At 42.2% G+C, this 27672-nt stretch overlaps 2 protein-coding genes across 10 annotated transcripts; one reads left to right on the plus strand and one right to left on the minus strand.

The window, feature by feature from the left end:
* Positions 1 to 2233: 2233 nt before the first annotated feature.
* Positions 2234 to 14199, plus strand: TOMM20L (translocase of outer mitochondrial membrane 20 like). Its single transcript, XM_025393069.1, has 5 exons — positions 2234 to 2410; positions 2599 to 2642; positions 8852 to 8933; positions 12820 to 12962; positions 14027 to 14199. Exons 1-5 carry the CDS (start codon positions 2275 to 2277, stop codon positions 14078 to 14080), a joined length of 459 nt encoding a protein of 152 aa, XP_025248854.1. The 5' UTR covers positions 2234 to 2274; the 3' UTR covers positions 14081 to 14199.
* TIMM9 (translocase of inner mitochondrial membrane 9) lies at positions 12955 to 27574 on the minus strand. Of its 9 annotated transcripts, XM_025393070.1 has the most exons (6): positions 27439 to 27561; positions 27101 to 27289; positions 23774 to 23861; positions 17401 to 17465; positions 16322 to 16417; positions 13993 to 14664 (listed from the first exon to the last, which is right to left on the minus strand). In XM_025393070.1, the coding sequence occupies exons 4-6, from the start codon at positions 17437 to 17439 to the stop codon at positions 14530 to 14532; spliced, it is 270 nt and encodes an 89-aa protein (XP_025248855.1). In that variant the 5' UTR covers positions 17440 to 17465; positions 23774 to 23861; positions 27101 to 27289; positions 27439 to 27561; the 3' UTR covers positions 13993 to 14529. The 9 variants fall into 9 exon arrangements, 8 of the variants coding, with proteins under 8 accessions (XP_025248862.1, XP_025248860.1, XP_025248859.1 ...); XM_025393077.1 differs by lacking the exon at positions 27439 to 27561 and having other exon boundaries at positions 12955 to 14577; XM_025393075.1 differs by lacking the exon at positions 27439 to 27561 and having other exon boundaries at positions 12955 to 14580.
* Positions 27575 to 27672: the final 98 nt, after the last annotated feature.

Raw genomic sequence — 27672 nt, forward strand, 5'->3', positions numbered from 1 at the left:
TTATCATCAAGCTATAGTAATCAACAACAGGGTGGTACTGGAATAAGATAGACAAATAGAGCAATAGAACCGAATAGCCAAAAATAAGCTCTCATATATATGGATAAGTGATTTTTGACAAAGGTGCCCAGGCAATATGGTAAAGATAAGTCAGACTTTTAAGGAAATGGTACAGGGCGGGCGCAGTGGCTCACGCCTGTAATCCTAACACTTTGGGAGCCCAAGGCAGGTGGATCACTTGAGGTCAGGAGTTAGAAACCAGCCTGGCCGACATGGTGAAACCCTGTCTCTACTAAAAAAAACCACAAATATTAGCCGGGCATTGTAGTGGGCACCTGTTATCCCAGCTACTCAGGAGGCTGAGGCAGGAGAATCGCTTGAACCTGGGAGGCTGAGGTTGCAGCAAGCTGAGATCAGGCCATTGCACTCCAGCATGTGCAACAGAGCGAGACTCCGCCTCAAAAAGAAAAAGAGAGAAAGAGGGAGGGAGGGAGGGAAGGAAGGAAGGAAGGGAGAGAGGGAAGGAGGGAGGGAGGGAGGGAGGGAAACAGTTGTACATACATATGCAAAAAAAATTGAGGGAGGGAGGGGAAACAGTTGGACATTCATATGCAAAAAAATTAATTTGGATCCCTACCTTGCAAGATATATGAAAACAAAGTGGATCACAAACTTAAATAGATCACAACATGGATCAGAAAACCTAAAACTATAATGTGTCTAAAAGAAAATAGGAGAAAATATTTGTGACCTTTTGCCTAACTGGGTTAGGCAAAGATTACCGGATACAACATCAAAAGCATAAAGTAACAAATTGATAAACTGGACTTTACCAAAATGTAAAACTTTGGTACTTTAAAAGACACTGTTAAAACAATAAAAACACAAGAAACAGACTGGGAGAAACTATTTGCATATTACACATCACATAAGGACTTCAGAATATATAAAGAACGATCAAAACAGGGAAAAAATGCAATTGCTAAAAAATAGACCAAGGATGTGAACATATACTTCAACTAAGAAGATATATGGATGGCAATTATGCACATTAAAAAAAAGATGTTCATCAAGAGAATGAGAAGACAAACCACAAACTGGGAAAAAATATTCGTAAAAGACATACCTGATAAAGGATTGTTATCCAAAATATACAAAGCTTAAAACACAACACTAAGAAAACAAACCTGATTTAAAAATTGGCAAAAGATCTCAACAGGCATCTCACCCAAGAAGATATACAAATGGCAAAAAAGCATAGGAAACAATGTTCAATATCATATGCATATGTCATTTGAGAACTGCAAATGAAAACCCTGAGATACTACTACACACCTATTAGAATGCAAAAAACTAAAACACTGACAATACCAAATGCTGGGGAAGATGTGGAGCAACGGGAACTCTCATTGCTGGTAGGAATGCAAAAATGCTACAGCCACTTTGGAAGACAGTGTGACTGTCTTCAGTCTTTCTTTTCTTTTCTCTCTTTTCTTTCTTTCTTTTTTTTTTTTTTTTTGAGATAGAGTCTCGCTGTGTCGCCCAGGCTGGAGTGCACTGGTGGGATCTCTGCTCACTACAAGCTCTGCCTCCCGCGTTCACCCGATTCTCCTGCCTCAGCCTCCCGAGTAGCTGGGACTGCAGGTGCCCACCACCACGCACGGCTAGTTTTTCGTATTTTTAGTGGAGACGGGGTTTCACCGCGTTAGCCACGATGGTCAACCTCGTGACCTCCTGACCTCGTCATCCGCCCACCTCAGCCTCCCAAAGTGCTGGGTTTACAGGCGTGAGCCACCGCACCCGGCCTTCAGTTTCTTATAAAACTAAACATAGGTTGGGGACTACGGGCTGGTGTTAGACAATGTGAACTAGGAGGTGACCAAAGTTGACCTTAGAGTCAACTTAATTTTGCAGGTGAGGGTACAGAGGCCTAAACGACCACCGGCTCCCAGTAAAGCAGATTCGCGGCATACTGTGCTTTGCCCAAATCGGTGTTGTAGACACAGGGGCAGAGGCATGTTTGGAGAAAGGGTTCAGAATTTGGAGTGCGACAGACGTAGGTTGGAACAGAGCTCTGCTACTCGGTGGCTGCGCAGGCTCCCGCACACATCCTCCCGAACGCTCGGCTTCCTCACCAGTCCACAAGCCTGGGTGCGAGGCGTCAACGCGCCGCTGAGTGCGCAGGAGGCCGCGAGGCCCGATGGGCCGCCGCGCCGACGCCCCCTGCCGGCCGGCCCGCGCCCAACGCTCCGCTTGTGGGACGCCCGCGGCCGGATGCCCTCCGTCCGCTCCCTCCTCGGCCTCTTGGCGGCCGCGGCGGTCTGTGGCGCCTTCGCCTTCCTAGGCTACTGTGTTTACCTCGACCGGAAGCGGCGCGGGGACCCCGCGTTCAAGCGCCGCCTGCGGGACAGTGAGTGGGACCGAGGCGGAGGCGCGGCCGGGTCGGGCAGCGCGGGCGGGCTGCCGGCCGGGAGGGCCCCTCTGTGAGAAGCCGGGCCGTGAGTGCCGCAGCTTCTGCCGAGGGGCCCGCGGCTCCCGGGCGGGCAGGACCACTGAGCCCACGCCTCCCAGCCAGCACGTGCTGTGTTGTGTTCGCAGAAAGAAGAGCCGAGCCTCAAAAGCCTGAGGAGCGGGGCACGCAGGTGCAGTGCTTTCGATCCACGCAGGTAGCTCAGTAGACGCAGGTCCGGGCTCGCTGGGTTTCTTGGCTCCTGGCGGGTTTCTTGGCTCCTGGCGGGCTCGGCAGCAAGTAGTTCCCTCAGCCGCCCGCCGCCCGCGCCAGGGAAGAGGCCTGCCCTCGCGCCCCAAGCACCGCCTCAGGCTCAGTCACTCTCCTCTCACAAAAGGGAGGGAAGGAAGGAGGGAGAAGTTGGAGTTGTAAAAGGGCAGCTGTAAAGCAAAACATTGTACAACAGGCACTTCTTTTAATTGGAAGAAGGAAGAGGAGGCTTTTGCCCTTTCAGAGCCGCGCAGGACACTTAGAAACCCAGACTGGCCACGGTCACCTGGCAGTAACTTCTAGATTGTTCTCCCGCAGGGCCTTTCTTGTAGCTCGGAAGCAGAAGGCATCTTCGTGTTTTCTAAGTCTGCGGCAGAATTTGATTAGTCCCTTTTTTTGTTTTTAAGAGACGGGCCGGGCGCGGTGGTGCAGGCCTGTAGTCCCAGCACTTTGGGAGGCGAGGCGGGCATATCACATGAGGTCAGGAGTGCGAGACCAGCCTGGCCAACATGGTGAAAGCCTGTCTCTACTAAAAATACAAAAATTAACCGGGAGTGGTGGTGTGTGTCTGTATCTCACCTACTTGGGAGACTGAGGCAGGAGAATTGCTTGAGTCCAGGAGGCGGCAGTTGCAGCCTGGGCGACAGAGCAAGACACTGCCTATAAAAAAAGAAAGACACAAGGGTGTTCCTGTGTTGCCCAGGCTGATCTCGAACTCCTGGCCACAAGCAATCCGCAGTTGATTCTGGATGTTTACTTCGCTGAGATTGTTAACCAGAGCACCTACACGTGTCTGTGTGATCTGAGATTCATTTGTGTGGTGGGCTGTGTCCCAAGGGGCAAGCAAACATATGTGTGTGTGTGTGTATAGAGAGCACGCACATGCATGTGAACTAGAACATGTGCTCATGTGGGAGAGCAGATGGTACCACTTCTGGCAACATTGAAGCCTCCTCAATTTAAAGAGAGAAGAAATAGATTCTGCCTCTCAACAGGGATGGCAAGGTTCTGAAAGCACTTGTGTGACCGGGAATATTGCGGTAGCCATTTTTGAAACATGCAGTTTTTCCGGAGAAGACTTTGTAGCGGAAGTGACATTGAACTGAGCCTGGAAGGATGATGAACTTGTAGCTTGGTTTCAGGGGAGAGGACACAGGATGGAGGGAACAGCATGTGCATAAAGATGCAAAGTGGAGCATCTGCCAAGCACATTCAGTAAACCAGTTTGGCAAAGGAGTCATACTGAGGAATAGTGGGTGGTAAGGTTGGAAAGCGAAAGTAGGGATTGAATTAAGGAAGGCTTGCTTTGAAGGCCAGGTTAAGGAATTGAGATTCAATGGAGGAATTACTGAAGATTTCTAAGCAGGAATTTTTTAAAAAGAAAGAAAGGCAGAAGATAACCATTCTTAGATTGATCAGGCAGGAGTGTACTTAATGGACAAGAAGAGAAAACAAGCCATTGCAGCGATTTAGATGAGAGGTAATAAAAATCCTAAACTATGGTGGTGTTAGTGGTAACTGGGAAGAATACAGTTCATGCCGACTGAGTAAAGGGTAATGGAGAGGCAGAGTCAAAGACACTTCTGGGGTTTCAAAATGGAATCACAGTAGAGAATAAAAGCCCATTTGACATAGTTAGCTGGGTAGGGAGTGTCCAAAGAGCTGGACATGGGAGTGGAGATGCCTTCCATGACTTGACTGGGACAGAGCCTGTTACAGCTGCATGTCCCTCTTCATTGTCCATGGTTTCACTTGCATATTTATGTAATTATTTAATTAATGCTTTCTGTTTATTACACTAAACTCTGTGAGGGCAGACTTTTGTTTTTTACTCTCCATTGTTTCCAGTGCGGTAGGAGTCTAGTGCGGTAGGTGCCCAGCAAATGTTTGTTGAATATTGTTACTCATTGTAGGCAGAGGGAAATACCTTGTGCAGAGGCAAAGAACATGAAATTGTAGTATTCAAGGAGTGTTATGGCCAGAGAGATAGCTGAGGGTCAGTTTAGTGTCTTATTGTGGAGGACTTTGCATGCCAAACTGAAAAGTCAGGACATTTTTCTGTTGTGGTGGATAACTAACGATGGTGACTTTATTTCAGAGAAAAGACACAATTATTTTGGTTTTATTTTTTAAATAAGACAATTCTGGTTCTAGTGTGGAGAAAGGAAGTTGAAGACAGGAAAATCAGTCAATGACAGTTCATATGGGAAATAATGAATGATTTATATTAATATCATATTTTCATTATAATATAATTTAATTATATTCATATTAAGCCATAACTAAGTCATACTATAATTTATTGATATAAATCAATAATTATAATAAATTGTTAATATTATATTATTTCCCATATAGGAAATAAATTATTTCAAGTGAGGAAGCAGCACAAGCAGGATTTTTCAAATGTTCTTTCATGTAATTGTCACAACTCTATTCTAATTTTTTTTTTTTTTGACACGGAGTCTCATTCTGTTGCCCAGGCTGGAGTACAGTGGCATGACACAGCTCACTGCAGCCTCAACCCTTTTGGGTTTAGGTGATTCTCCTACCTCAGTCTCCTAAATAGCTGGGACTACAGGTGCACACCATGTCCAGCTAGTTTTTGTACTTGTACAGTGACGGGTTTCGCAACATTGCCCAAGCCGGTCTTGAACTCCTGAGCTCAGGCAGTCTGCCCACCTTGGCATTCTGAAGTGTTGGGATTACAGGAGGGAGCCACTGTGCCTGGCCTCTATTCTCATTTTACAGATGAATAAACCAAAGCAGAGAAAGTCGTCTCTTCTCACCTTTTCTAGGGTCTTTCTTCCTCTTCTTCCCAGGACTTTCCCAAAGTATGGTCCATTGCTGCATTAGATTTACCTGGAGCATTTGTTAAAATATGGATTATTTAACCCTGATCCCAGCAATTCTGATCCAGTAGCCCGGGGAATTCTTACTGGCACAGTGACTGTCAGACTTTAGGATCCATAAGAATCACCTGAAGAGCTTGTTTAAAAATGCAAATTCCTGGGCCCTACTCCCAGAGATTGATTCAGTAGGTCTGGGTGGAGCCCAAGAAACTGCAGTTTTAACAGCTCCTTCAGGTGATGCTTTGTGAAACATGGGCCTTGGGTTCTGTACCCTTCCCCCTCTCCCTAGAAGATCCTTGCCTTCTCCAAAAGTGATTTCAAATGTGCTACTCTAGACCTGGTGTCCCAAGTTTCATCTGTCTACCAGACTCTGCCATCTGGACGTTCTATTGGCACCTCACCTTAGTGTGTCCAGAAGTAAGTTCATCATCTCCCCCCTTGCCACTGCACCTACTCCTGTTTCCTTACGATGCTCCTGGTGTCACTAGCCTCCCTGCTATGACCCTGATTCATCTTGTTTAACTGTCAGCTTCATCCATCATAAACAATGACCAATTCTTATTTTCAAATGCTCTATTTCATATATATATATATATCCCACTTGTCTATTTCTATTGCTTCCCTGCGACTAAAGGCTTTTATTACCTTTTACCCAGGTTATTGAATAGTTTCCTAACTTGTCGCCCTGCCTCTATTCTTATGCTGTTAGAGTAAATTTCTTCTAAATGGCAGCTCTGAATATGTAATTCCTTGCAGTAGCTCCCTACTCCACAGATAAGACCAGCTTTGCTGGGCGCAGTGGCTCACACCCGTAATCCCAGCACTTTGCAAGGCCGAGGTGGTCTGATCACCTGAGGTCAGAAGTTCAAGACCAGTCTGGCCAACATGGTGAAACCCCATCTCTACTAAAAATACAAAATTAGTCGGGCATGGTGGCACATGCCTATAGTCCCAGCTACCCAGGAGGCTGAGACAAGGGAATCGCCTGAACCTGGGAGGCAGAGGTTGCAGTAAGCCAAAAGTTGCAGTGAGCCAGGATCATGCCACTGTACTCCAGCCTGGGCAACAGAGTGAAACTCCATCTCAGAAACAACAAAAACAAAAACAAAAAACAAAACCAGCCTCAGCTTGGTGCTATGCCTTCGATGGGTGCCTATTCCAATTGACTGCCTTATTTTCCTAGGGATTGGAAATAACATATGTAAAGTTCCTAGTTTATAGCTGGCCTTCAATAATGGTTATATTGTTGCTACATTTACCCTATCATGGCCAGCACAGTGGCTCACGCAGGTAATTCCAGCACTTTGAGAGGCCAAGGCGGGTGGATCACGAGGTCAGGAGTTCGAGACCAGCCTGCCAACATGGTAAAACCCCATCTCTACTAAAAATACAAAAATTAGCTGGGCGTGGTGGTCTGTACCTATAATCCCAACTACTCAGGAGGCTGAGGCAGGAGAATCACTTGAACCCGGGAGGCAGAGGTGGCAGTGAGCCGAGATTGTGCCACTGTACTCCAGCAAACAAACATTTACCCTACCATAATCCAGCTAATTAAGTTCACTTGGTATGTTCCCTGCAATTTTGCGTTGCTTATACTTTCCTCATCAAACTTTCACTGAACCTCTCCACATCTCAAACACTATCTTTTCTGAGAAGCCTTTGACAATTCTCCAACTAGATGTAATGTCTCTGTACTTTGAGCCCCAGAGGACATTGGACTTCTTGTTGTACCTACATGATCCCTTTCCCTTTATTAGACTGTGAGTCCCTGGGGATGGGCACAGGGTTCTTGGTCTCCAATTCCTTCCAGCTTTTCCTGGAGTGTCCTGCCCTTGCCAGTCCTCACTAAACATCCATTGAGTAAAACCTCTGATGTTACTGATTATTAGTATATTTGATGATACAAGCTTAAAAGATGACCCCTGGCTGGGCGCGGTGGCTCATGCCTGTAATCCCAGGACTTTGGGAGGTTGAGGCGGGCAGATTACAACGTCAGGAGATCAAGACCATCCTGGCTAACAAGGTGAAACCCTGTCTCTACTAAAAATACAAAAATTAGCTGGGCGTGGTGGTGGGTGCCTATAGTCCCAGCTACTTGGGAGGCTGTGGGAGGAGAATGGCCTGACCCCGGGAGGTGGAGCTTGCAGTGAGCCGAGATTGCGCCACTACACTCCAGCCTGGGCAAGAGAGTGAGACTCTGTCTCAAAAAAAAAAAAAGGTGACCCCTTTCCAGGCTCATTGCATTTTAAAAAGAAAATTCTTGGGGGAAAACAAAAACAAAAACCTTACAGATTTGAAACACTGGAGCTGAAGTAAATGGCAGTGGAGTTGATATTTTGGGCTAGGGTTTGCTCAGTGTACCTTGAAAGACTAGCCCTAGATGTAGTACCAATGATGATGCCATCTTGTGGCCATGGTAGCCTTCATGAACCAACCGCAGTAAACCAAAGCATCCTTCTGAACACTCACTCCCCTGCCAACCCCCCACCAGGTCCTTTGTCCCTTTCCTTTTGAGGGTGTGAGTACAGAAGGCTTAGCATAGTTTCTTGTTTCCCCTAATAGAGAATTACTGTTGCATGAACAGGTTTCACTACTAAAAAGACCAAAATGACCTTGTAAGCCAGAGAAATCATTGCAACCAAGTCAATAGGCACTGTTAATATCCCGGGCAAGAAAATAGTTTTGCAACATACAAAACTACCTTTGTTATATTAATTACAGTAGGATTTCTGCTATATGTGGGTGGGTAAAATATGGGATGAGAGTTACTTATTATAAGCATCTCAACTTAACAAATATGTCATGTTTTTTTAAATCACTTAAAATAATCCCATTTTAGAAAATTGGTTTAAATATTATAAAGAACAACTACATTTGTCATAACTTTAGATTTAGAGACTAGGTTCAAGATGTCATTTTTTTTTCTTCCTTTTTTTTTATGACAGAGTTTCACTCTTGTTGTCCAGGCTAGAGTGCAACAGTGTGATCTCAGCCAATTGCAACCTCCGCCTCCCAGGTTCAAGCGATTCTCCTGCCTGCGCCACTACGACTGCTAATTTTGTATTTTTAGTAGAGACGGGGTTTCTCCATGTTGGTCAGGCTGTTCTCGAACTCCCGACCTCAGGTGATCCGCCCGCCTTGGCCTCCCATAGTGCTGGGATTATAGGCGTGAGCCACCGCATCCAGCCCAAGATGTCCTTTATAAATAAAAAATAATTTGATCAGTAACCATATACCTTACATTCATTACTCATTGTTAAATATTTTATGAATATTTTAGTTGTGGGATCCAGCGAAGAATAAAAAATTGCAAGAACTTTTCTTGCAAGAGGTACGGATGGGAGAACTTTGGTTATCTAGAGGTAAGAATGTAAATGTTCTTTTGTGAGTTACTTACGACAGTTTATTCTTAAGAAATATTTATTGATTAGTATTTGTATGTCCAATAACTAGCTGGATGTGTTAGCCAACTTCCCTCGCTAAAGAAAAACTATCCCAGCATGTTCACTTCATCACACTGTACTCTTGCATTATGTTAGAGTTTAGTGTTCAAGTTGCAGACTTGGAAGTGGGCAAACAGAGTAGCAAAGCCAAATACAAAAATACCTCATTTATGGTTATATAAAATTCTAAGTCAGTGAGTTTTCCAAGTGACTAAATGTTAAGAATAAAAACTTTTTGCCAGGTGTGGTGGCTCATACCAGTAATCCCAACACTTTGGGAGGCCAAGGCAAGAGGATTGCTTAAGGCCAACAGTTTGAGAACAGCCTGGGCAACAAAGCAAGACCCTGTCTGTACAAAAAACTTCAAAAATTAGTTGGGTACCATGGCATGTGCCTGTAGTCCCAGCTACTCAGGAGGCTGAGGTGAGAGGATCACTTGAGCCCAGGAGTTTGAGGTTGCAGTGAGCCATCATCTTGCCACTATACTCCAGCCTGGGAGACAGAGACTCTGTCTCAAGAAAACGAACAAAACAGCTTTTAAAAATTCTAACTGCTTTATAAAAATGTTCCTGCTTTCTTAGAATATTCTTAATACTTATTTACTTTGTTGATAAATAAATTCCCTATGAATGTCCATTCTTTTACTGTGTTTAATGGAGTGATGCCTGTCGGGGCTATCTTACACTTAATGGTCATATTTTGAGTTATAATTTATTCCTACCTAATTCCAGATGGATTTGAGAAAACTTCATAATATTGTTAGGCAAAATGATGGTAGATAATATTATTATTGTATAAATACTATAATCATAATGTCCTTATTCTGGTGTTAAACCCTGGAAAGGAAAATTTGGCTTGAGGCTTCTTAATTTAAGAAGTGACTGATGTTGCTGGATAAATCAGCATTACAAACCCATCAGTACAATGTATATATATTTTTTAAGTGTTGCAAACTCCCTTGCATATCACAGTGCCTGTACCTGTTTTTGCCTCTGTTTTTTTTTTTGTCCAAAAGGTTTTGTTTTTCAATCTGTAAGCAGCCTCCTCCAGGATTTATAAAAACAAAGAGGAAGTCAAAATCCTAGGCAACTCACAGCAATAGCCAAGATTTTTATTCAGTGTCTTAAAACCATTATAAAGGTTTTGAGAAATGAAAAAGTTGCAGGCATTCAAAATCATTGCACATTAATCACTATAATTTGTATTTTAGTATTTTATTTAGTATTGATCTTTGCTTTCAGATGGAGTAATTTTTAAAATAGATTAAAAATACCTGCTAAATATTAATGATTTTTGCTTTTAGATGGAGTAATTTTTGAAATGGACTAAAAATACCTGCTAAATATTGATGACAAAATGTACAGTTAGAACTAACTTAAATGATATAAACAGAAGTGACTTTACATAAACCAGTGAAGCTTATGTCTAAAGACCTTTATATGCATAGGCCTCTAGGGCCCCCTAGCAATTTTTTTTTTTTCTTTTGAGATGGAGTTTCACTCTTGTTGCCCAAGCTGGAGTGCAATGGCGCAATCTCAGCCCATTGCAACCTCTGCCTTTCAGGTTCAAGCGATGCTCCTGCCTCAGCCTCCCAAGTAGCTGGGATTACAGGAATGCACCACCACACCCAGCTAATTTTGTATTCTTAGTAGACACAGGGTTTCACCATGTGGGTCAGGCTGGTCTCAAACTCCTGACCTCAAGTGATCTAACTGCCTTGGCCTCCCAAAGTGCTGGGATTACAAGCATGAGCCACCGTGCCCAGCCACCCCTAGTAATTTTGTACTCATAATTTTATATTCTTTTTTGTAAACAAGGGCCCTCAAATTGTGGGAAAGAAAGTTCTGAATTACAAGTCAAAAGAAAAAAGATAACATATTTTATCACATTTTATTCCTATTCACTTTATGCTTAAGAGCTATGATGTAATGTTCAATTAGATTTAGAAGTGATCTGAACACATGTTGCAAACTTGGGTTTTTAAATTTTTAACTGCTATTTAATAGCTTTTTTATTTTGGGGGGACAGTGTCTCACTCTGTCACCCAAGCTGGAGTGCAGTGGTGTGATCTTGGCTCAGCCTTCTGGGTTCAAGCAATTCTCATGTCTCAGCCTCCCAAGTAGCTGGGATTATATAAGTGTGTGCCACCATGCCTGGCTAATTTTTCCATTTTTAGTAGAGACTGGGTTTTGCCATGTTGGCCAGGCCGGTCTCGAACTGGCGTCAAGTGATCCGCCCTCCTCAGCCTCCCAAAGTGTTGGGATTACAGGCGTGAGCCGTCGCGCCCAGCCCCCTAATAGCTCTTTACAGAAGTTTTATACTTCCATATTTTACATACACTGCAGTTCTCGGTCTTGGCTGCTTATTCTTTAATTCTTCATCAAACCCCAAACCAATTAAATCAGAATCTATGGGGCTGGAACCCAGATGTCAATATTTTTTTAAAAATCTCCCTAGGTTTCTAAAACATTGAGAACCAACCAGTACAGTATTCTATCCAGTGTGGCAATTTTTCACCCAGTTTTCTGCATTCTTCTTAACTTTCTCCACTCTCATTTGCCATCACCCACAATTTTCATTTTGCTGTCAGGTAAAATATAGTTCTGTAGCCATCTCAATGGTGGCTATGTCTGTATGAGACCATAGGGCCAATAATTTTGATTGAAATTTCTGAGGAGCTGGTATGATTTAATTTATTGGTTGGTTAAATTATTTGACCAAATTGATTGTTTTGTATTGTTAGCACCACCAATCTTGAGAACAGGCACTATTATATCTTATGTTGAAAATATAAAATTAATGTATTTAAGTCAGGACATATCCCTGTTGTTTTTTAGTTTAAGCTTAATATGAATCTTTGGAAAGCATTTTTTTCTGTCATGCACTCTTCTCTTCATATGACCATGTATTTCAACCGATAAATGGAAAACTAGTTTCAGCTAATAAAAATCTATTATTATACTTACTTGTAGGGCCATATTTTATTTTCTACCTAGTTATATTAAGTATGTCAAGATTTCAACTCCTGTGATTACCGAATACCTGAAGAGAGGCAGTACTCTAGTCTCAAGGGTCAAAAAATTAGATTATATTCCTAATGCTGACATTAATCAGCATTGAAACTATACATCATTTCACTGATCTTTGCCTCAGTTTCCTTAAAGTAAAACAAGGGAGACTAAAGTCATTCCATGTTCTAACTTAAACAGAAATGCTATGATTTTCACTCTTCACATATTTTCATTCTTTGTTACTTCAAAGCCAGTTATCCTAAAACTCATTTTAAAACTGTGCTTAAAAATCAGAGTTCATAAATCTCTTATTTTTTTCCTTGGGGTATGTAATTCATGTTACGCTAAATCTTGTTTCAACTCTTTGATAGTGAAATCTTTTTTTTTTAAGTTCTATTTAGCTGGAACATGTTTAATCTATCCTATTTTATCAATCACACATGTAAAGATAACCTTCAGATATTAATAAAAGCAGACAACTGCTTACAAAAAACCTCAGTATCCTCTTCCCTCCATACCCAAATTATAGAACACAAGCATTTCCAATGCAAAAGTGCACATCTAAACAGTAAGAGTATACTTGCTGTAATTTGGCTCAAAATTATTAATATTGCAGCTTCACCACTAAGAAACTCAACGTCTTCCCTCATATTTGTACTGTACTCTTCACAAGACTTGTCTAAGTAGTCTTTAGTTTGATATGCTTTTAATTTTTAATGCTTGTTGCTTTCTTGGATTTGTAGAATGTCTAAAGAACTTTAAAATTTTGCTCAAAACTTGTCATTCTGTTTCAGGAGAGCATAGAATGGGGGTTCAACACCTCAGCAATGCCCTTTTAGTGTGTGGGCAACCACAGGAACTTCTGAAGGTTTTCAAACACACACTCCCTCCCAAGGTATTTGAGATGCTGTTGCACAAAATTCCCCTTATTTGCCAGGTGAGCACATATTTAATTATCTTTGTGAAATGTACACAGTAAATAGCTATGTTATACTTGACTACACAAAAATATCAAAGTATGTGTGTGAATTGCCCAGAATCTTAAATAAGTGAAATCTCTGACTTTTTGGCTGCTTTAACATGAAGCAAGCCTATTCTTTCAGGTTCCTTTGATTATAATAAATTGTATATTTTCTTGAGTATTATCTGTATTTCAACACTTCAGTTTTAAAGCAGAACAATACTTCTACTTCCATTAACATACAAAACATAAAAATCGCTTTGGTAAATTTAAACATACAGGCTAATTAGCATTCTCTTAAATATAGGTTTAAAATGGTATCGAATGAAATCCATTCATAAGCCAGTTGATTAGTAAGTTTTAGTCCACTTGCATTTTACTAAACTACTTGGTATACATATGCATCAACTAGAATTTCCTGCAAATGCCTGGATTCATTTCAGGATTCATTAGCCATAAGACATTACTTTGGTTCACTTTTTATCATTGGCAAGCCTTGGAATCTATCATATTTAACTGTCAGCTTTTGAAAAAAACACAAACATGAACTCCATTACAGTGTAACATTCAACTCTTAAACATTCCCAAACTAGGGCAGATGGGATGGTTTCCTGAAGATATATGAAAATGTAGGTAAGATAAGAATATGTGGCCGGGCACAGTGGCTCATGCCTGTAATCCTAGCACTTTGGGAGGCTGAGGTGGGCGGATCACTGGAAGTCAGGAGTTTGACACCAGCCTGACCAACATGGTGAAACCCCATCTCTACTAAAAATACAAAAATTAGCCAGGCATGGTGGCACACACCTGTAATCCCAGTTACTTGGGAGGCTGAGGCAGGAGAATTGCTTGAACCTGGGAGGTGGAGGTTGCAGTAAGCCAAGATCGCACCATTGCACTCCATCCTGGGTGACGAAAGCAAAACTCCATCTCAAAAAAAAAAAAAAAAAAAGGAATAATGCCCACCCTGACACAAGGGAGGCAAGAAAAGGACCGTGCATTGAAATGATTAGCAAGTAACTGTTTTATGTATTCACCAGCAATTTGAGGCAGACATGAATGAACAGGAATGCTTGGAGGATGATCCTGATTGAAAAACATTTCAACGTATCCACAGTCCAGTGAGAATACTATGGTACCATACAGTATAAACAACTGCTCAGTGATATTTCCATTTATTTTACTTTTAGTAATAAAAATTTGTCTATCTCATACATGATTGAACACATAAGTTGCTTTAAAATTAACAGTCACAATTGAAGAAACAATGGTTTATTTTTCTAATCAAGTGACCAAGTTGCTGAATCATAAGGCCTCAACAAATGTTGCATCTTATTATTTCATTGAACAATAAGACCTTCTAGTTTGATTATTCCTGGTAAATAGCAATTTTGTTTCTCCAGTGGTTTCCATTTGCCAAAGTCATGACAGATGGTTTAACACTGTGGCTACTGCTTTCAGGGGATTCTATCAGATGAGTCCTCATTTCCAATAAAGCAGCTGTTGGCAATCTTTCATCAAAAGTTCATCCATCAGGACTTCTCTATCGTGGTTGGCCCAGGAGTCCTGCTTTGGCTGCCAGGGCTTCATTCTGCTGAATATGATATTCCTGAAATCTCATGGATATTCTTTGTGTCATTTTTAAATATTTCTGTAAGCAATGTTCTGAACAGGTGGTCTAGGAATGAAAAGGGAAGATCCAAGAGGCAACACAAAAATATGAATTTTTAAAAATGCATGTATTCTAAAAGAACAGTGTGTAGTTTGCTTTTCTATATCTGAGAATTAAATAGTATTAATTGGCAGCAACTGACCATAGCTTTTAATTGATACTTTCATCCACTGACAAGCATTAATATATACCGAATGCCTGCCAGTTTGTAGTCACTAAGAGCAATGGTAAATCTCTGCTTTCAAGAAGCTTCTGGACTAGATTTTCTGCAAGTGTATTAAGTGAAAGCCCACATTCCTATCCTCTTGTTTCGATTGTTAAAATGTAGACCCAGTAGTAAGTTTGTTCCTTTTTAATGAGAAACAACATTCTTAATTCTCACCCTTCTACTTTTTATTTATTTAATTAATTTATTCATTTTTTGAGATGGAGTCTCGCTCTGTCACCCAGGCTGGAGTGCAGCGGCGTGATCTCGGCTCACTGCAAGCTCTGCCTCCTGGGTTCAGGCCATTCTCCTGCCTCAGCCTCCCGAGTAGCTGGGACTACAGGTGCCTGCCACCATGCCTGGCTAATTTTTTGTATTTTTAGTAGAGACGGGGTTTCACTGTGTTAGCCAGAATGGTCTTGATCTCCTGACCTCGTGATCCGCCCACCTCGGCCTCCCAAAGTGCTGGGATTACAGGCATGAGCCACTGTGCCTGGCCTATTTATTTTTTTGAGACAAGTTCTCTCTCTGTTGCCCAGGGTGGAGTGCAGTGGCTTACTGCGGCCTCAACCTCCTGGACTTAAGTTATCCTCCTACCTTAGTCCCTGGAGTAGCTGAGACCACAGGCACACACCACCATGCCTGGCTAGTATTTCATTTCATTTTTTAGTAGAGACGAGGACTGGTTTTTTTGTTTTTGTTTTTGTTGACAGGGTCTTGCTCCGTCACCCAGGCTAGAGTGCAGTGGTGCAATCACAGCTCACTGCAGCCTCTGCCTCCCAGGCTCAGGTGACCCTCTCACCTCAGCTCCTGAGTAGCTGGGACCACAAGCATGTGCCAACATGTCCAGCTAATTTTTTTTTTTTTTTGTATTTTTTGTAAAGACAGCGTTTCACCATGTTGCTGAGGCTGGTTTCGAACTCCTGGGTTCAAGTGATCCACCTGCCTTGGCCTCCCAAAGTGCTGGGAGTTCAAAGTTACAGGGAGCTATGATTATGCCACTGCACTCCAGCCTGGGTGACAGAGCAAGACCCTGTCTTAGAAAAAAAAAGTTAAGACTTCTAATAGGATTAGGCTTTCAATATGAGCCATCAAAGTCAAGCTTTGCTTTTTCCAAAGCCAACCAGAATTCCCAGGGCCATACAGAAAGGCTGTGCCAAGTTTCTCTAGGTAGGCCATCTTGACTGAAAGCTAATTAGTAAGAATCTTTGTTGTGAAACAGTAACTCAGCAGCTGCAGCCATCTTCTCTAAAATGGTCTGACTTGGTACAATGTAACTATCATATTAAATTTGGCACTGTTAAACTCAATGCCGTGGTTCAGTGGCTGCTTCAGTTCTTCTAAGCAATGGAACATAAAAGGTAGTCTAAATTCCTGTAATAAGTAGGAACAAGTGAAATGCTACTTATAGTGTTTATGACAGGCCTGGAGAATTTCAGTGAGTAACACTTTTCATACCTCTTCAGGTTTTACTTCTCTTGTTGTGAAGTCTTTAACACAGTCCAAAAAGCAGGTCTCTGTAAGTTTATTGTAGGTCCCCAGAAATTCCTTAAACTACAAACAAACCAGAATGTTCTTTATTATTTGGTTTTTAAAACAAAGAGGCTTTGAAACTTCAATTACTAGTATTTTATATTTAGACAAAATATACTATAACACTTGAAATCATAGTTATGCCACTTAAATGGGTACAATATGATCTACAGAACAGTTTTATTTTCTAGTTGAATATTTAATTTTTTCTTGATTATCAGTCAAATGAAAAATACATATGCTTGCCTGGGCGCGGTGGCTCATGCCTATAATCCCAGCACTGGGAGGCTGAGGTGGGCGGATTACCTGAGGTCAGGAGTTTGAGACCAGCCTGGCCAACATGGTGAAACCCCGTCTCTAATAAAAATACAAAAATTAGCTGGGCGTGGTGGCATATGCCTGTAATCCCAGCTACTCGGGAGGCTAAGGCAGGAGAATTGCTTGGGCTCAGGAGATGGAGGTTGCCATGAGCCAAGATTGTGCCACTGCACTCCAGCCTGGCCAACAGAGCAAGACTGTCTTAAAAAAAAAAAAAAAAAAAGAAAAGAAAAAGAAAAATACACACACTTTATAACATTTAATATCCATTCTGGAAATGAAATAGAAACAATTGTTTTGTGAAACCACTGACTGACATGTTTTTGTTTTTGTTTTTTTGAGATGGAGTCTTGCTCTGTTGCCCAGGCTGGAGTGCAATGGCGCAATCTCGGCTCACTGCAGCATCTGTCTCCTGGGTCAAGCAATTCCTGTGCCTCAGCCTCCCAAGTATGCTGCGACTAGAGGTGTGCGCCAGCACGCCCAGCTAATTTTTGTATTTTTAGGAGATGGGAGTTTCACCACGTTGGCCAGGCTGGTCTTGCCTGACTTCAAGTGATCCACCCATTGGGGCCTCCCAACATGCTGGGATTACAGATGTGAGCCACTGCACCCAACCTGACACAGTGGCATTAATAGCATCTTACATTTTTTTGCAAAATATTTTCCCCTTATTAAGAATACCTTACCTGTTTTATCTGATCAGATTCTGGTATTTGTGCAGCCATATTCTTCTGGTACCTTTATTAGTCACCTAATTTAAAAATTCAAAAAAAAGTTTGTCAATCTATAAACAGATGTTTTTAGTCTAACTGAAGTTAGGGAATCACTGCTCATATTTTATAAATCTGTGTATGTAACTGTATGGCACCCCCAATTTCTCAGATCATTAATGACCATAGAACCTTACAGTTGAGAATTAGATTTTTTTTTTTTTTTGAGACAGAGTCTCACTCTGTCACCAGGCTGGAGCACAGTGGCATGATCTTGGCTCACTGCAACCTCCACCTCCGGGTTCAAGCAATTCTCCTGCCTCAGCCTCCCAAGTAGCTGGGACTACAGGTGCACACCACCACACCCAGCTAATTTTTGTATTTTTAGTAGAGATGGGGTTTCACCCATGTTGGCCAGGATGGTCTCGATCTCTTAACCTCGTGATCCGCCCGCCTCGGCTTCCCAAAGTGCTGGTTACAGGCGTGAGCCACTGCGCCCGGCCAGAGAATTATATTTTCTAATGCTAGTTTGGGACTCAAAGGCCCTGTCTCTCGAAATCTCCAATTTTAAGATAGATTGCTCTGCTACCTTGCTAAGCTACTTGTTTAAAGCCCCATTCCTAGGAGGATTATAAAGGAAACCAAGATGGTGAGGTTTGGGCTTAAAAAAAAACAATAAAAAAAGCTGGGAGTGGTGGCTCACGCCTGTAATCCCAGCACTTTGGGAGGCCGAGGCGAGTGGATCACTTGAGATCAGGAGTTCAAAACCAGCCTGGCCAACACAGTGAAACCCTATCTCTACTAAAAATACAAAAATTGGCCAGACGTGATGGCATATGCCTGTGGTCCCAGCTACTCGGGAAGCTGAGGCAGGAGAATCACTTGAACTCAGAATGTTGAGGTTACAGTGAGCTGAGATCATGCCACTGCAATAGAGCCTGGGTGACAAAGTAGGACTCCATCTCAAATAGTAATAATAATAATAATAATAACGAGATCACGCCACTGCAATAGAGCCTGGGTGACAAAGTAGGACTCCATCTCAAATAGTAATAATAATAATAATAATAATAATAATAAAGAAAAATAAAGCAAATCGAGATTTTTGCTGTTTTCATAAAATTACTTAACTATTCCAGTAGTCACCAATTTGCTTATTTTAAATTTTTTACTATTATACTTAATCGAATATATCAAAAATATCAAAAATTTTCACATTTCAACATGCAATCAACATAAAAAGTATTAATAAGACATTTTACATTCCGTTTCTTGTAGTAAGTCTTTGATTTTGGTGAGCATTTTACACTTATACCACATCTCAATTTGAATGCTAAATTTTCATCACAAATACTTGGCCTATATTTAGGTTTAATAAAATCTATAGTTGAAAAAGTGGATTCACATATCTGAGCCACTCCAAATACACTTAAAATTAGTTGCTAATTTAACTCTGACCCTTACTACTAATGATCCTTTTACAATATAAATACAAACGTTCTATTAATAGTTAACAAACACCAGTTAACAAACACCATTTGCTTAGAAATAGACAACCCTCATGAAAGATATTCAGAGTTTTAAAAGAAAGTTATAGGAACTATACATTCTACTACACATTCTATAGTTCAGAAAGGGCAATCACAGAGACTAATCAGAAACTTCTAATTATAATCTAACCTAGCGGCAACAGGGAAGAGAAGACAAGTAAGTAAAAAAGCCTTTCTGAATTACTGAGATTTTCACATATCCTAAATGTAGGACTTAGGTTCAGTTAATCTAGATGTAAGAATGTGTATCACATTATTTATTTACTATATCCTGGCTAGTTCTAAAAAGGTTGAGCGTTTCATATAAAAGATTTGTACAGGCTGGACGTGGTGGCTCACGCCTATAATCCCAGCACTTTGGGAGGCTGAGGCAGGCAGATCAAGAGGTCAGGAGATTGAGACCATCCTGGTTAACACAGTGAAACCCCATCTTTACTAAAAATACAAAAAATTAGCTGGGAGTGGTGGCGGGCGCCTGTAGTCCCAGCTACTCGGGAGGCTGAGGCAGGAGAATGGCATGAACCTGGGAGGCAGAGCTTGCAGTGAGCTGAGACCGCACCACTGCACTCCAGCCTGGGCAACAGAGCCAGACTCCGTCTTAAATAAAAAAAAAAAAAAAAAAAAAAAAAAGATTTGTATAAAATAAAGCTGTTTAAAATAGAAAACAGCATGTAAAAGGAAAACATGAATCATGTACACTGTAGACTAACATAAATGCTACACATTTTATTTAGTTCAGAGTTTTCTGATAACCAAGACAAAAATGATAAACTGGATGTGCAAATCTTTATTAGCTTATCAATTATTAAAGTCTGTGAAACACATAAAATTTTTATGAAGCTTTGTTGAAACTAATTTTTATGAAGCTTTGTTGAAACTAGTAGTAAATTCAAGTTTAGGACAAAGTGTATGCCACCATCATGAAAAAAATTAACATTCAGCTTTTGATTAACACATACAATCAACAGTAATTCCATTCCACCAGTCTCAATCATCCCTATACTAGCCTCCTTTTTGCATTTATTCTTCCCTCCTCTTTTTTCCTTATCCTATAAAATCACAGTAACTAGGCTCATGCTTGTAATCCCAGCACTTTGGGAGGCTGGGGCAGGTGGATCACCTGAGGTCAAGAGTTGGAGACAAGCCTAGACAGCATAGTGAAACCCCGTCTCTACTAAAAACACAAAAATTAGCCGGGCGTGGTGGCTCATGCCTGTAATCCCAGCTACTCAGGAGGGCTGAGGCAGGAGAACTGCTTGAGCCCTTGGGTGGAGGTTGCAGTGAGCCGAGATTGCAGCACTGCACTCCAGCCTGCGCCACATAGTGAGACTCTGTCTCAAAAAAAAAAAAAAAAATCACGATAACTACTGACATTTAAAAAAATGTGATTTCCTTCATACGCACTGAAAAGCCTCCCCACTCCCCAGTGAGTGTCAGTGGAAACCACACAGGGAGCCTGGTTTCTGCCCCAGTTGGCAGTAATGAGGTGCCCATCTCCATCTACTCTGGAGTGGTATCAAAGGAAGCCTACTTGACATTCAGGACTTGCATTACTGCCTCATGACAATGAGGCCACATGCCCTACTAATGTCAGTGGAGGCCACATGGGGAGAGTAATGAAAATGGAAGCCTGGTGAGGAGCCAGAATGCCCACTCTACCCAGCAGTAACAAGAAACTCCCTGCCCCTCCCCTCAAGTGTCAGAGTGAGGAACATGAATTTCTGCTTCCATCTGGCAGTAATGAAGTGGTACCTCCCACCACTTCCCCTCATGGAGCATTGTCAAAAGGAGCCAGATAAAAGGATTAAATAAAATCTAGAGCCTCATAACATGATATGCAAGATGTGCAGGCTGCAATATATTAAAAAATCACTCATCATACCAAGAACTAGGAAGATCTCAAACTGAATTAAAAAAAGACAATCCGCAGATGCTCAACATTGAGGAACATGTGTTAGGATTATCTGACAAAGATTTTTAAACAGGACCTTGTCAATACTTCAGTGAGCAATTATGAACACGCTTGAAACAAATGAAAAAATAGAAGGTCTCAGCAAAGAAATAGAAATATCAAGACCCAAATGGAAAGTTTAAGAAGTGAAAAATACAATAACCAAAATAAACTAAATGAATAAAATCAATAGGAGAATGGAGGGGACAGAGGAATCAGAGAATTGGAAGCCAGAAAATAGAATTCTTCAATCCTGCCGGGTGCTGTGGCTCACGCCTGTAATCCCAGCACTTTGGGAGGCTGAGGTGGGTGGATAATCTGAGGTCAGGAGTTCAAGACCAGCCTGGCCAACACGGTGAAACCCCGTCTCTACTAAAAATTCAAAAAAATTAGCTGGGTGTGGTGGCGTGTGCCTGTAATCCCAGCTACTCAGGAGGCAAAAGCAGAATTGCTTGAACCCAGGAGGGGTTGTTTGTAATATTCCTGTATCCTTTTGATATCTGTAAAACCTGTAATAATGTACACCATTTCATTCCTGATAGTGTAATTTGTAACTTCTCTCTTGCTAGTAAGTTTGTCAGTTTTATTAATCTTTTCAAAGAACCAGCTCTTTTTTTCTCTTTTCATTTAAATTGATTTTTGCTCTTTATTTCCTTCATTGGGTTCATTTTGCTCTTCTTTTTTAGGTGCTTGAGGTAGGAGGAGCTTGGATTACTGATTTAAGACCCTTCTTCTTTTCCTTCCCTTTCCCTTTCCCTTCCCTTCCCTTTCCCTTTCCTTCCCTTTTCCTTTCCCTTCCCTTTCCCTTCCCTTCCCTTCCCTTTCCCTTCTATAGTTCACATCAAAAAAGAACAGAGATTTGATTTCCTTCCTGGAATGCCAAAATTTGTTGTTCTTTTTTTAAAAAATTCCATCCTTGTATTTCTTTGGGTTATCAACCAGAGGTCAGAGAGACAAAGTATGACATTTTTTTTTTTTTTTTTTTTTGAGATGGAGTTTTCACTCTTGTTGCCCAGGCTGGAGTGCAATGGCACAATCTCAGCTCACTGCAACCTCCACCTCCCAGGTTCAAGCGATTCTCCTGCCTCAGCCTCCCAAGCAGTTGGGATCACAAGCATGCGCCACCACACCTGGCTAATTTTGTATTTTTGGTAGAGACGGGGGTTTCTCCATGTTGATCAGGCTGGTCTCGAACTCCCGACCTCAGGTGATCCTCCTGCCTTAGCTTCCCAAAGTGCTGGGATTACAGGCATGAGCCACCATGCCTGGCCGAAAGTGTGAAATCTTTAAATGTTCTCTAAAGTTTCAGACTGGAACCCTGTGTTGCCTCTACACACATCTTGTCCTTATTATACACCTCATGGTGACAGATGATGGTTGTTACTAAAAAATCTGAAAAGACATGTATGAGGAATGCCCAAGTGCTTTTGGTATGGATCTTCTTTATTCATTAGATAATGTATTAATATATATTACTTAAACAGTGTATGTTTCCTCTTTTCAGTGAAATAAAGTTTATCATACTATAAAAGTAATATATTTATTGAGAATTTGAAAAACAAAAGATAAATAGTTCTACCGTTCACAGACCACTATGTTAACATTATGATTTATTTTCTTTAGAATCACTCAATTGTGTATTTTATTTATTTATTTTTGAGATTTATTTATTTATTTATTTTTGAGACAAGAGTCTCACTCTGTGACCCAGGCTGGAGTGCAGTGGCGCAATCTCAGCTCACTACATCTTCTGCCTCCTGAGTAGCTGGGATTACAGGCATGCACTACCACACCTGGCTAATTTTTGTTTAGTAGAGACAGGGTTTCACTATGTTGGCCAGGTTGGTCTTGAACTCTCGACCTTAGGTCATCCGCCCACCTCAGCCTCCCAAAGTGCTGGGATTACAGGCATGAGCCACCGCGCCCAGACCAATTTCATTTTTGTTGTTGTTGTTGTTTTTGTTTTTTCCAGACCTACAGTTGAACTCAAGAGCTAATAATCAGCAGTTTTCTTATGTCTGCTTAAATCGCTAAAGCTATCCTCTGTAGTCACCAGTATCTATCAAGATTACGGTATAGGCCAGGCACAGTGGCTCACACCTGTAATCCCAGCACATTGGGAGGCTGAGGCGGGTGGATCATTCGAGGTCAGGAGTTCGAGACCAGCCTGGTCAACATGGTGAAACCCCATCTCTACTAAAAATACAAAAGTTAGCTGGGCATAGTGGTGGGCGCCTGTAGTCCCAGCTACTCGGGAGGCTGAGGCAGAATTGCTTGAACCTGGGAGGCAGAGGCTGCAGTGAGCCGAGATTGTGCCATTGCACTCTAGCCTGGGTGACAGAGCGAGACTCTGTCTCAAAAAAAAAAAAAAAAAAAAAAAAAGATTATGGTATACATAATTGTAGGCAACTGGTTCAGAGAAAATACTGGAGATGACTGAGTAAATAAATGATTTTCAGAGTTACTTGCTAATTTGAGGTCTTCTAAATCTTTCACTATTCACTTTGCAGTTATTTAATAGTAAGCTTAGACTGACAAATTCCATCAGCCACATAAACCACCTAATGGTAAGAACAGATAGCAGTAATGTGGTTGTCCTTTTATTTGATCCTAGTTTCCAGATATTACAGCAAATGTTTGCTGTTATAGCAGCAAAGACCCATCAAGGGTTACCTTCTGATTATATCCCTGAAACCTGGAGGAGAGAAGAAAGAAGCGAATTCAAGAATCACTGGCTTAGATCTCGGGAATGACTACAGATTCTGTTATTCTTGTGACAAACAAAATATATCATAGAACCAGAGAACTTAAGAATAATGGGAGATCTTTTCAGTCATCAAGCTCAAACCTTTTCTGATGCATGAGTTTCGTTTCTGTTCTGGAAAAGTAGTTGTCCAACCTTTGCTTGAATGTCTCCAGTAAGGCCTGATTCTTACCTGAAAAATGAGGTAATATGATTACTAAGTCCCCTTCAAGTTCTTTTTTTTTTTGTCCTTTTTTTTTTTTTTTTTTCCTTTTTGTAGAGAACGGGGTTTCGCTATATTACCCAGGCAGGTCTCGAACTCCTGGGCTCAAGCTATCCTCCCGCCTCTGCCTCCCTGAGAGCTGGGATTACAGGCGTGAGCCACCGTGCCCGGTTCCTTCAAGTTCTAATAGTCTTTTCAATGAAATGTAAACTTCTATTGGCTAATCTTTTTTTTTTTAAGTTTCTTCCTTTTTAGTAAGTGAAATTAGTTTCCTCTAGTCTGAGGTTACAATTCTTTGGCATATGTGTTACTATTAAAAAAAAATACTTAATGTCATGCTATCCTTATTTGTCCAGGTATAAGTATACATTACACTTCCCTTATGATTTTCCTACTAATTCTGGGAGGGATGGTTCAGAAATCTTAAGAAACTTACATGAGGTCACTTATACAGATAGTAACTGGGCAGCTGCAGCCTAACTAAGGTGTTTGGACTTCAAAATCCAGTATTTTCCCCATTGCACCTATAAAATGACCTATTTAAGACCTATGAAATGTCTTATAAGCTATTATGGCATATATCATCTATCTAAAAATATTTTCCAAATAGCCAAATATATGTTATAAGCTAAGTGACTGACCAGGTGCAGTGGCTCAATCCCAGCATTTTGGGAGGCTGAGTTGGGTGGACAGCTTGAGCCCATAAGTTCTACACCAGCCTGGGCAACATGGCAAAACCCCATCTCTACCAAAAATACAAAAATGAGCCAGCATGGTGGTGTGTGCCTGTAGTCCCAGCTACTCAGGAGGCTGAGGCAGGAGGATCACTTGAGCCCAGGAGCTCGAGGCTGCAGTGAGCCATGATCAAGCCACTGCTCTCTTGCCTGGGTGACAGATCAAGAGACCCTGTCTCAAAGAAAAAAAGTATAAGCTAAGTCATAAAACCTAGCATCACAAACATGGGTGCCAACATTAGGTGTTTCCTGGTGAGATGCAGTAAGATAGCATCACCTATGTGGTATTCTGGCCAAAAGTTTGATACGCTCTAATCATGAGGGAATAATTAGGAAAATCTACAACATGGAACAATTTGTAAGACAACCTGACTGGTCTTTTGAAAAGTATCAGTCATAAAGAAAAGGGGTTGAGAGGGCTGATTTAGGGTAAGAAAATAAAGCCAGGCACGATGGTTCATGCATGTAATCCCAGCACTTTGGGAGGCCGAGGTGGGCAGATCACATGCGGTCAGGAGTTCCAGATGAGCCTGGCCAACATGGTGAAACCCCATCTTAATAAAAACACAAAAATTAGCTGGGCGGAGTGGCGGGTGCCTGTAATCCCAGCTATTTGGGAGGCTGAGGCAGAAGAATCGCTTGAACCCGGGAGGCAGAGGTTGCAGTGAGCTGAGATTGTGCCACCGCCCTCCAGCCTTTGCAACAAAGATCCATCTCAAAAAAAACAAAAAAAAAAACCAAACACACAAAGGAAAGAAAAAATAAAATAAGCCTGGGCAATAAGGCAAGACCTAGTCTCTACCAAAAAGTAAAAAATTAGCCAGTGTGGTAGCAAGTGCTTGTAGTCCTAGGTACTCAGGAGGCTGAGACAGGAGGATTGCCTGAGCTCAGGAGTTCAAGGCTGCAGTGAGCTATGATCATGACAGAGCAAGACCCAGTCTCTGGGCGGGGGGTGGGGGTGGGGGCGCGGGGGTTGGGGGAAGAGGAACTAAAGAGTCATGACAAAGAGCTGTAAGATCCAAATTAAGTTGTCATTTTAATAATTCAGAGTGCCTACACTCAGATCTTAGGTCACTGTTTCTTTCAAATAAGTATCACCTAGAAAGTAAGAGTTAAACTATCTCCAAGGTCTCTGGCAGCTGTGACATTGTAGTTCTTTCAGTACACTCATAATATGCAATAAATTGTGAACAAACAGGTACCAGCTATGAGCCCAATTAAGAAGGGAAAATGTAACTAAAATAAAAAGTAATGGCTGGGCGCGGTGGCTCACGTCTGTAATTACCAGCACTTTGGGAGGCCGAGGCTGGTGGATCACAAAGTCAAGAGTTCGAGACCAGCCTGGCCACCATGGTGAAACCCCGTCTCTAATAAAAATACAAAAAAAATTAGCTGGGCATGGTGGCGGGCGCCTGTAATCCCAGCTACTCAGGAGGTCTGAGGCAGAAGAATCTCTTGAACCTGAGAGGCGGAGGTTGCAGTGAGCCAAGATCGCGCCACTGCAATCCAGCCTGTGCGACAGAGCAAGACTTTGTCTCCAAAAAAAAAACCCTCATTAATTAGAGAAACTCAGCAAGGTACAAATAATTAAAAGGTTCTTTAACGCTGAGCCCTTACAGTTTTTGTTTTTGTTTTTATTTTTTTTTTGAGACAGTCTTGCTCTCTCACTCAGGCTGGAGCGCAATGGCGTGATCTCGGCTCACTGCAACCTCCACCTGCCGGGTTCAAGCAATTCTCCTGCCTCAGCCTCCTGAGTAGCTGGGACTACAGGCGCGCGCCACCATGCCCAGTTAATTTTTTGTATTTTCATTAGAAACGGAGTTTCACCATGCTGGCCAGGCTGGTCTCGAACCCCTGACCTCAGGTGATCCGCCCGCCTTGGCCTCCCAAAGTACTGGGATTACAGGCGTGAGCTACCGCGCTCGGACTTGAAATTCCATTTTAAGTCTAGACTTCTATGAAACTAGATCGCCGAGATGTAACAGAAATAAAATTCGTCATTTAGCTTTTAGATCGGATTACATTTTTTGCTTTGATTATTCTAAAGCCTCTAGTAAGGCATAAAGGGAAAACTCTAAGTAGCGCATGCTGGGAAATGAACAGATCAGGTAAGGGCTGTTAGACCTGGTATGTCTAGAGACGATTTTCATTTAAAGGAGGATCATCCACCGGGCAGCTCAAGGTCACAGCGTAAATATCTTATAGTCTAATTCAGTGTCCCAAAACAAGACCCCCGACTCCCCAGATCCAGGTTGGGGGTGTCTCAGGGCCTAAAGTTCCTACCCTCGCCCAGGTGACACCATCCCCAGGAAGGTCTGCACCGGACCTGGCGAAGCGCTGTCCCGCTTCGCACCCCCCACTGCCCCAAGTACATGCGCCGGCCTCCTCGGGAGACCCCGACAATTTTCTGGAGCGTAGCCTGCCACCCCCCGCCCGGGAACCCCGGATTCTCACGGCAGAGAACAGGCACCATACTTAAGCACAGGCTCTCGCATCCGACATCAGTGCAAGGCTGGGGGGCGTTGGGGGACGGCTGAGCCTCGGGAGGGCGGGTCAGGGTCAGGACAAGAGCCGCGGCCGCCAGATGGGAAAGAACACGTGGGAGCAGTGATGTCAAGTGACACTTAAACCCTAAGACGCCGATTCGTTATAACGAGAGGAAATCTAGAAGAAAATGCACGTACCATCAGCGAATTCTAAAATCTGCTAAGGATTGATCTCTGTGATCGTCTGCTTAGACAATGCTTTCTATTCCCGACTTCCTCTCCAATAACGACCCGAATCTGTCGAAACTCTTTGGAAGCCTAATTTACCTAATCCCACGTCCCTAACGGTCTTCGGAAGCGAAGCAGTGTAAACAGCCCCCGATAAACACAAGTAGTATTACAAGTCGGGAGCTCTTCAAGTTTCAGTTGAGACTGTAGCGCGGTCTTGTGCGGCAATGTGCTACCTTTAAATAAATAAATGAATGAATGAATGAATGAATAAATAAATAAATAAGCCTCCGTTATGTCCGGAGTTTGTTTCCGCCCGGAGAGGGATGGAAG

The sequence above is a fragment of the Theropithecus gelada genome, chromosome 7b (assembly GCF_003255815.1).
Source record: "Theropithecus gelada isolate Dixy chromosome 7b, Tgel_1.0, whole genome shotgun sequence".
Lineage (NCBI taxonomy): Eukaryota > Metazoa > Chordata > Mammalia > Primates > Cercopithecidae > Theropithecus > Theropithecus gelada.

Excerpts from the sequence above, each read along its gene's own strand:
- TOMM20L (XM_025393069.1), top strand. The coding sequence starts at position 2,275 with ATGCCCTCCGTCCGCTCCCTCCTCGGCCTCTTGGCGGCCGCGGCGGTC. Across the intron at positions 2,643-8,851 it reads CTGAGGAGCGGGGCACGCAG|TTGTGGGATCCAGCGAAGAA; the intron begins GTGCAGTGCTTT and ends TGAATATTTTAG. Across the intron at positions 8,934-12,819 it reads AGAACTTTGGTTATCTAGAG|GAGAGCATAGAATGGGGGTT; the intron begins GTAAGAATGTAA and ends ATTCTGTTTCAG.
- TIMM9 (XM_025393073.1), bottom strand. The coding sequence starts at position 17,439 with ATGGCTGCACAAATACCAGAATCTGATCAGATAAAACAG. Across the intron at positions 16,418-17,400 it reads AATCTGATCAGATAAAACAG|TTTAAGGAATTTCTGGGGAC; the intron begins GTAAGGTATTCT and ends GTTTGTTTGTAG. Across the intron at positions 14,665-16,321 it reads GAGAAGTAAAACCTGAAGAG|ACCACCTGTTCAGAACATTG; the intron begins GTATGAAAAGTG and ends TTTCATTCCTAG.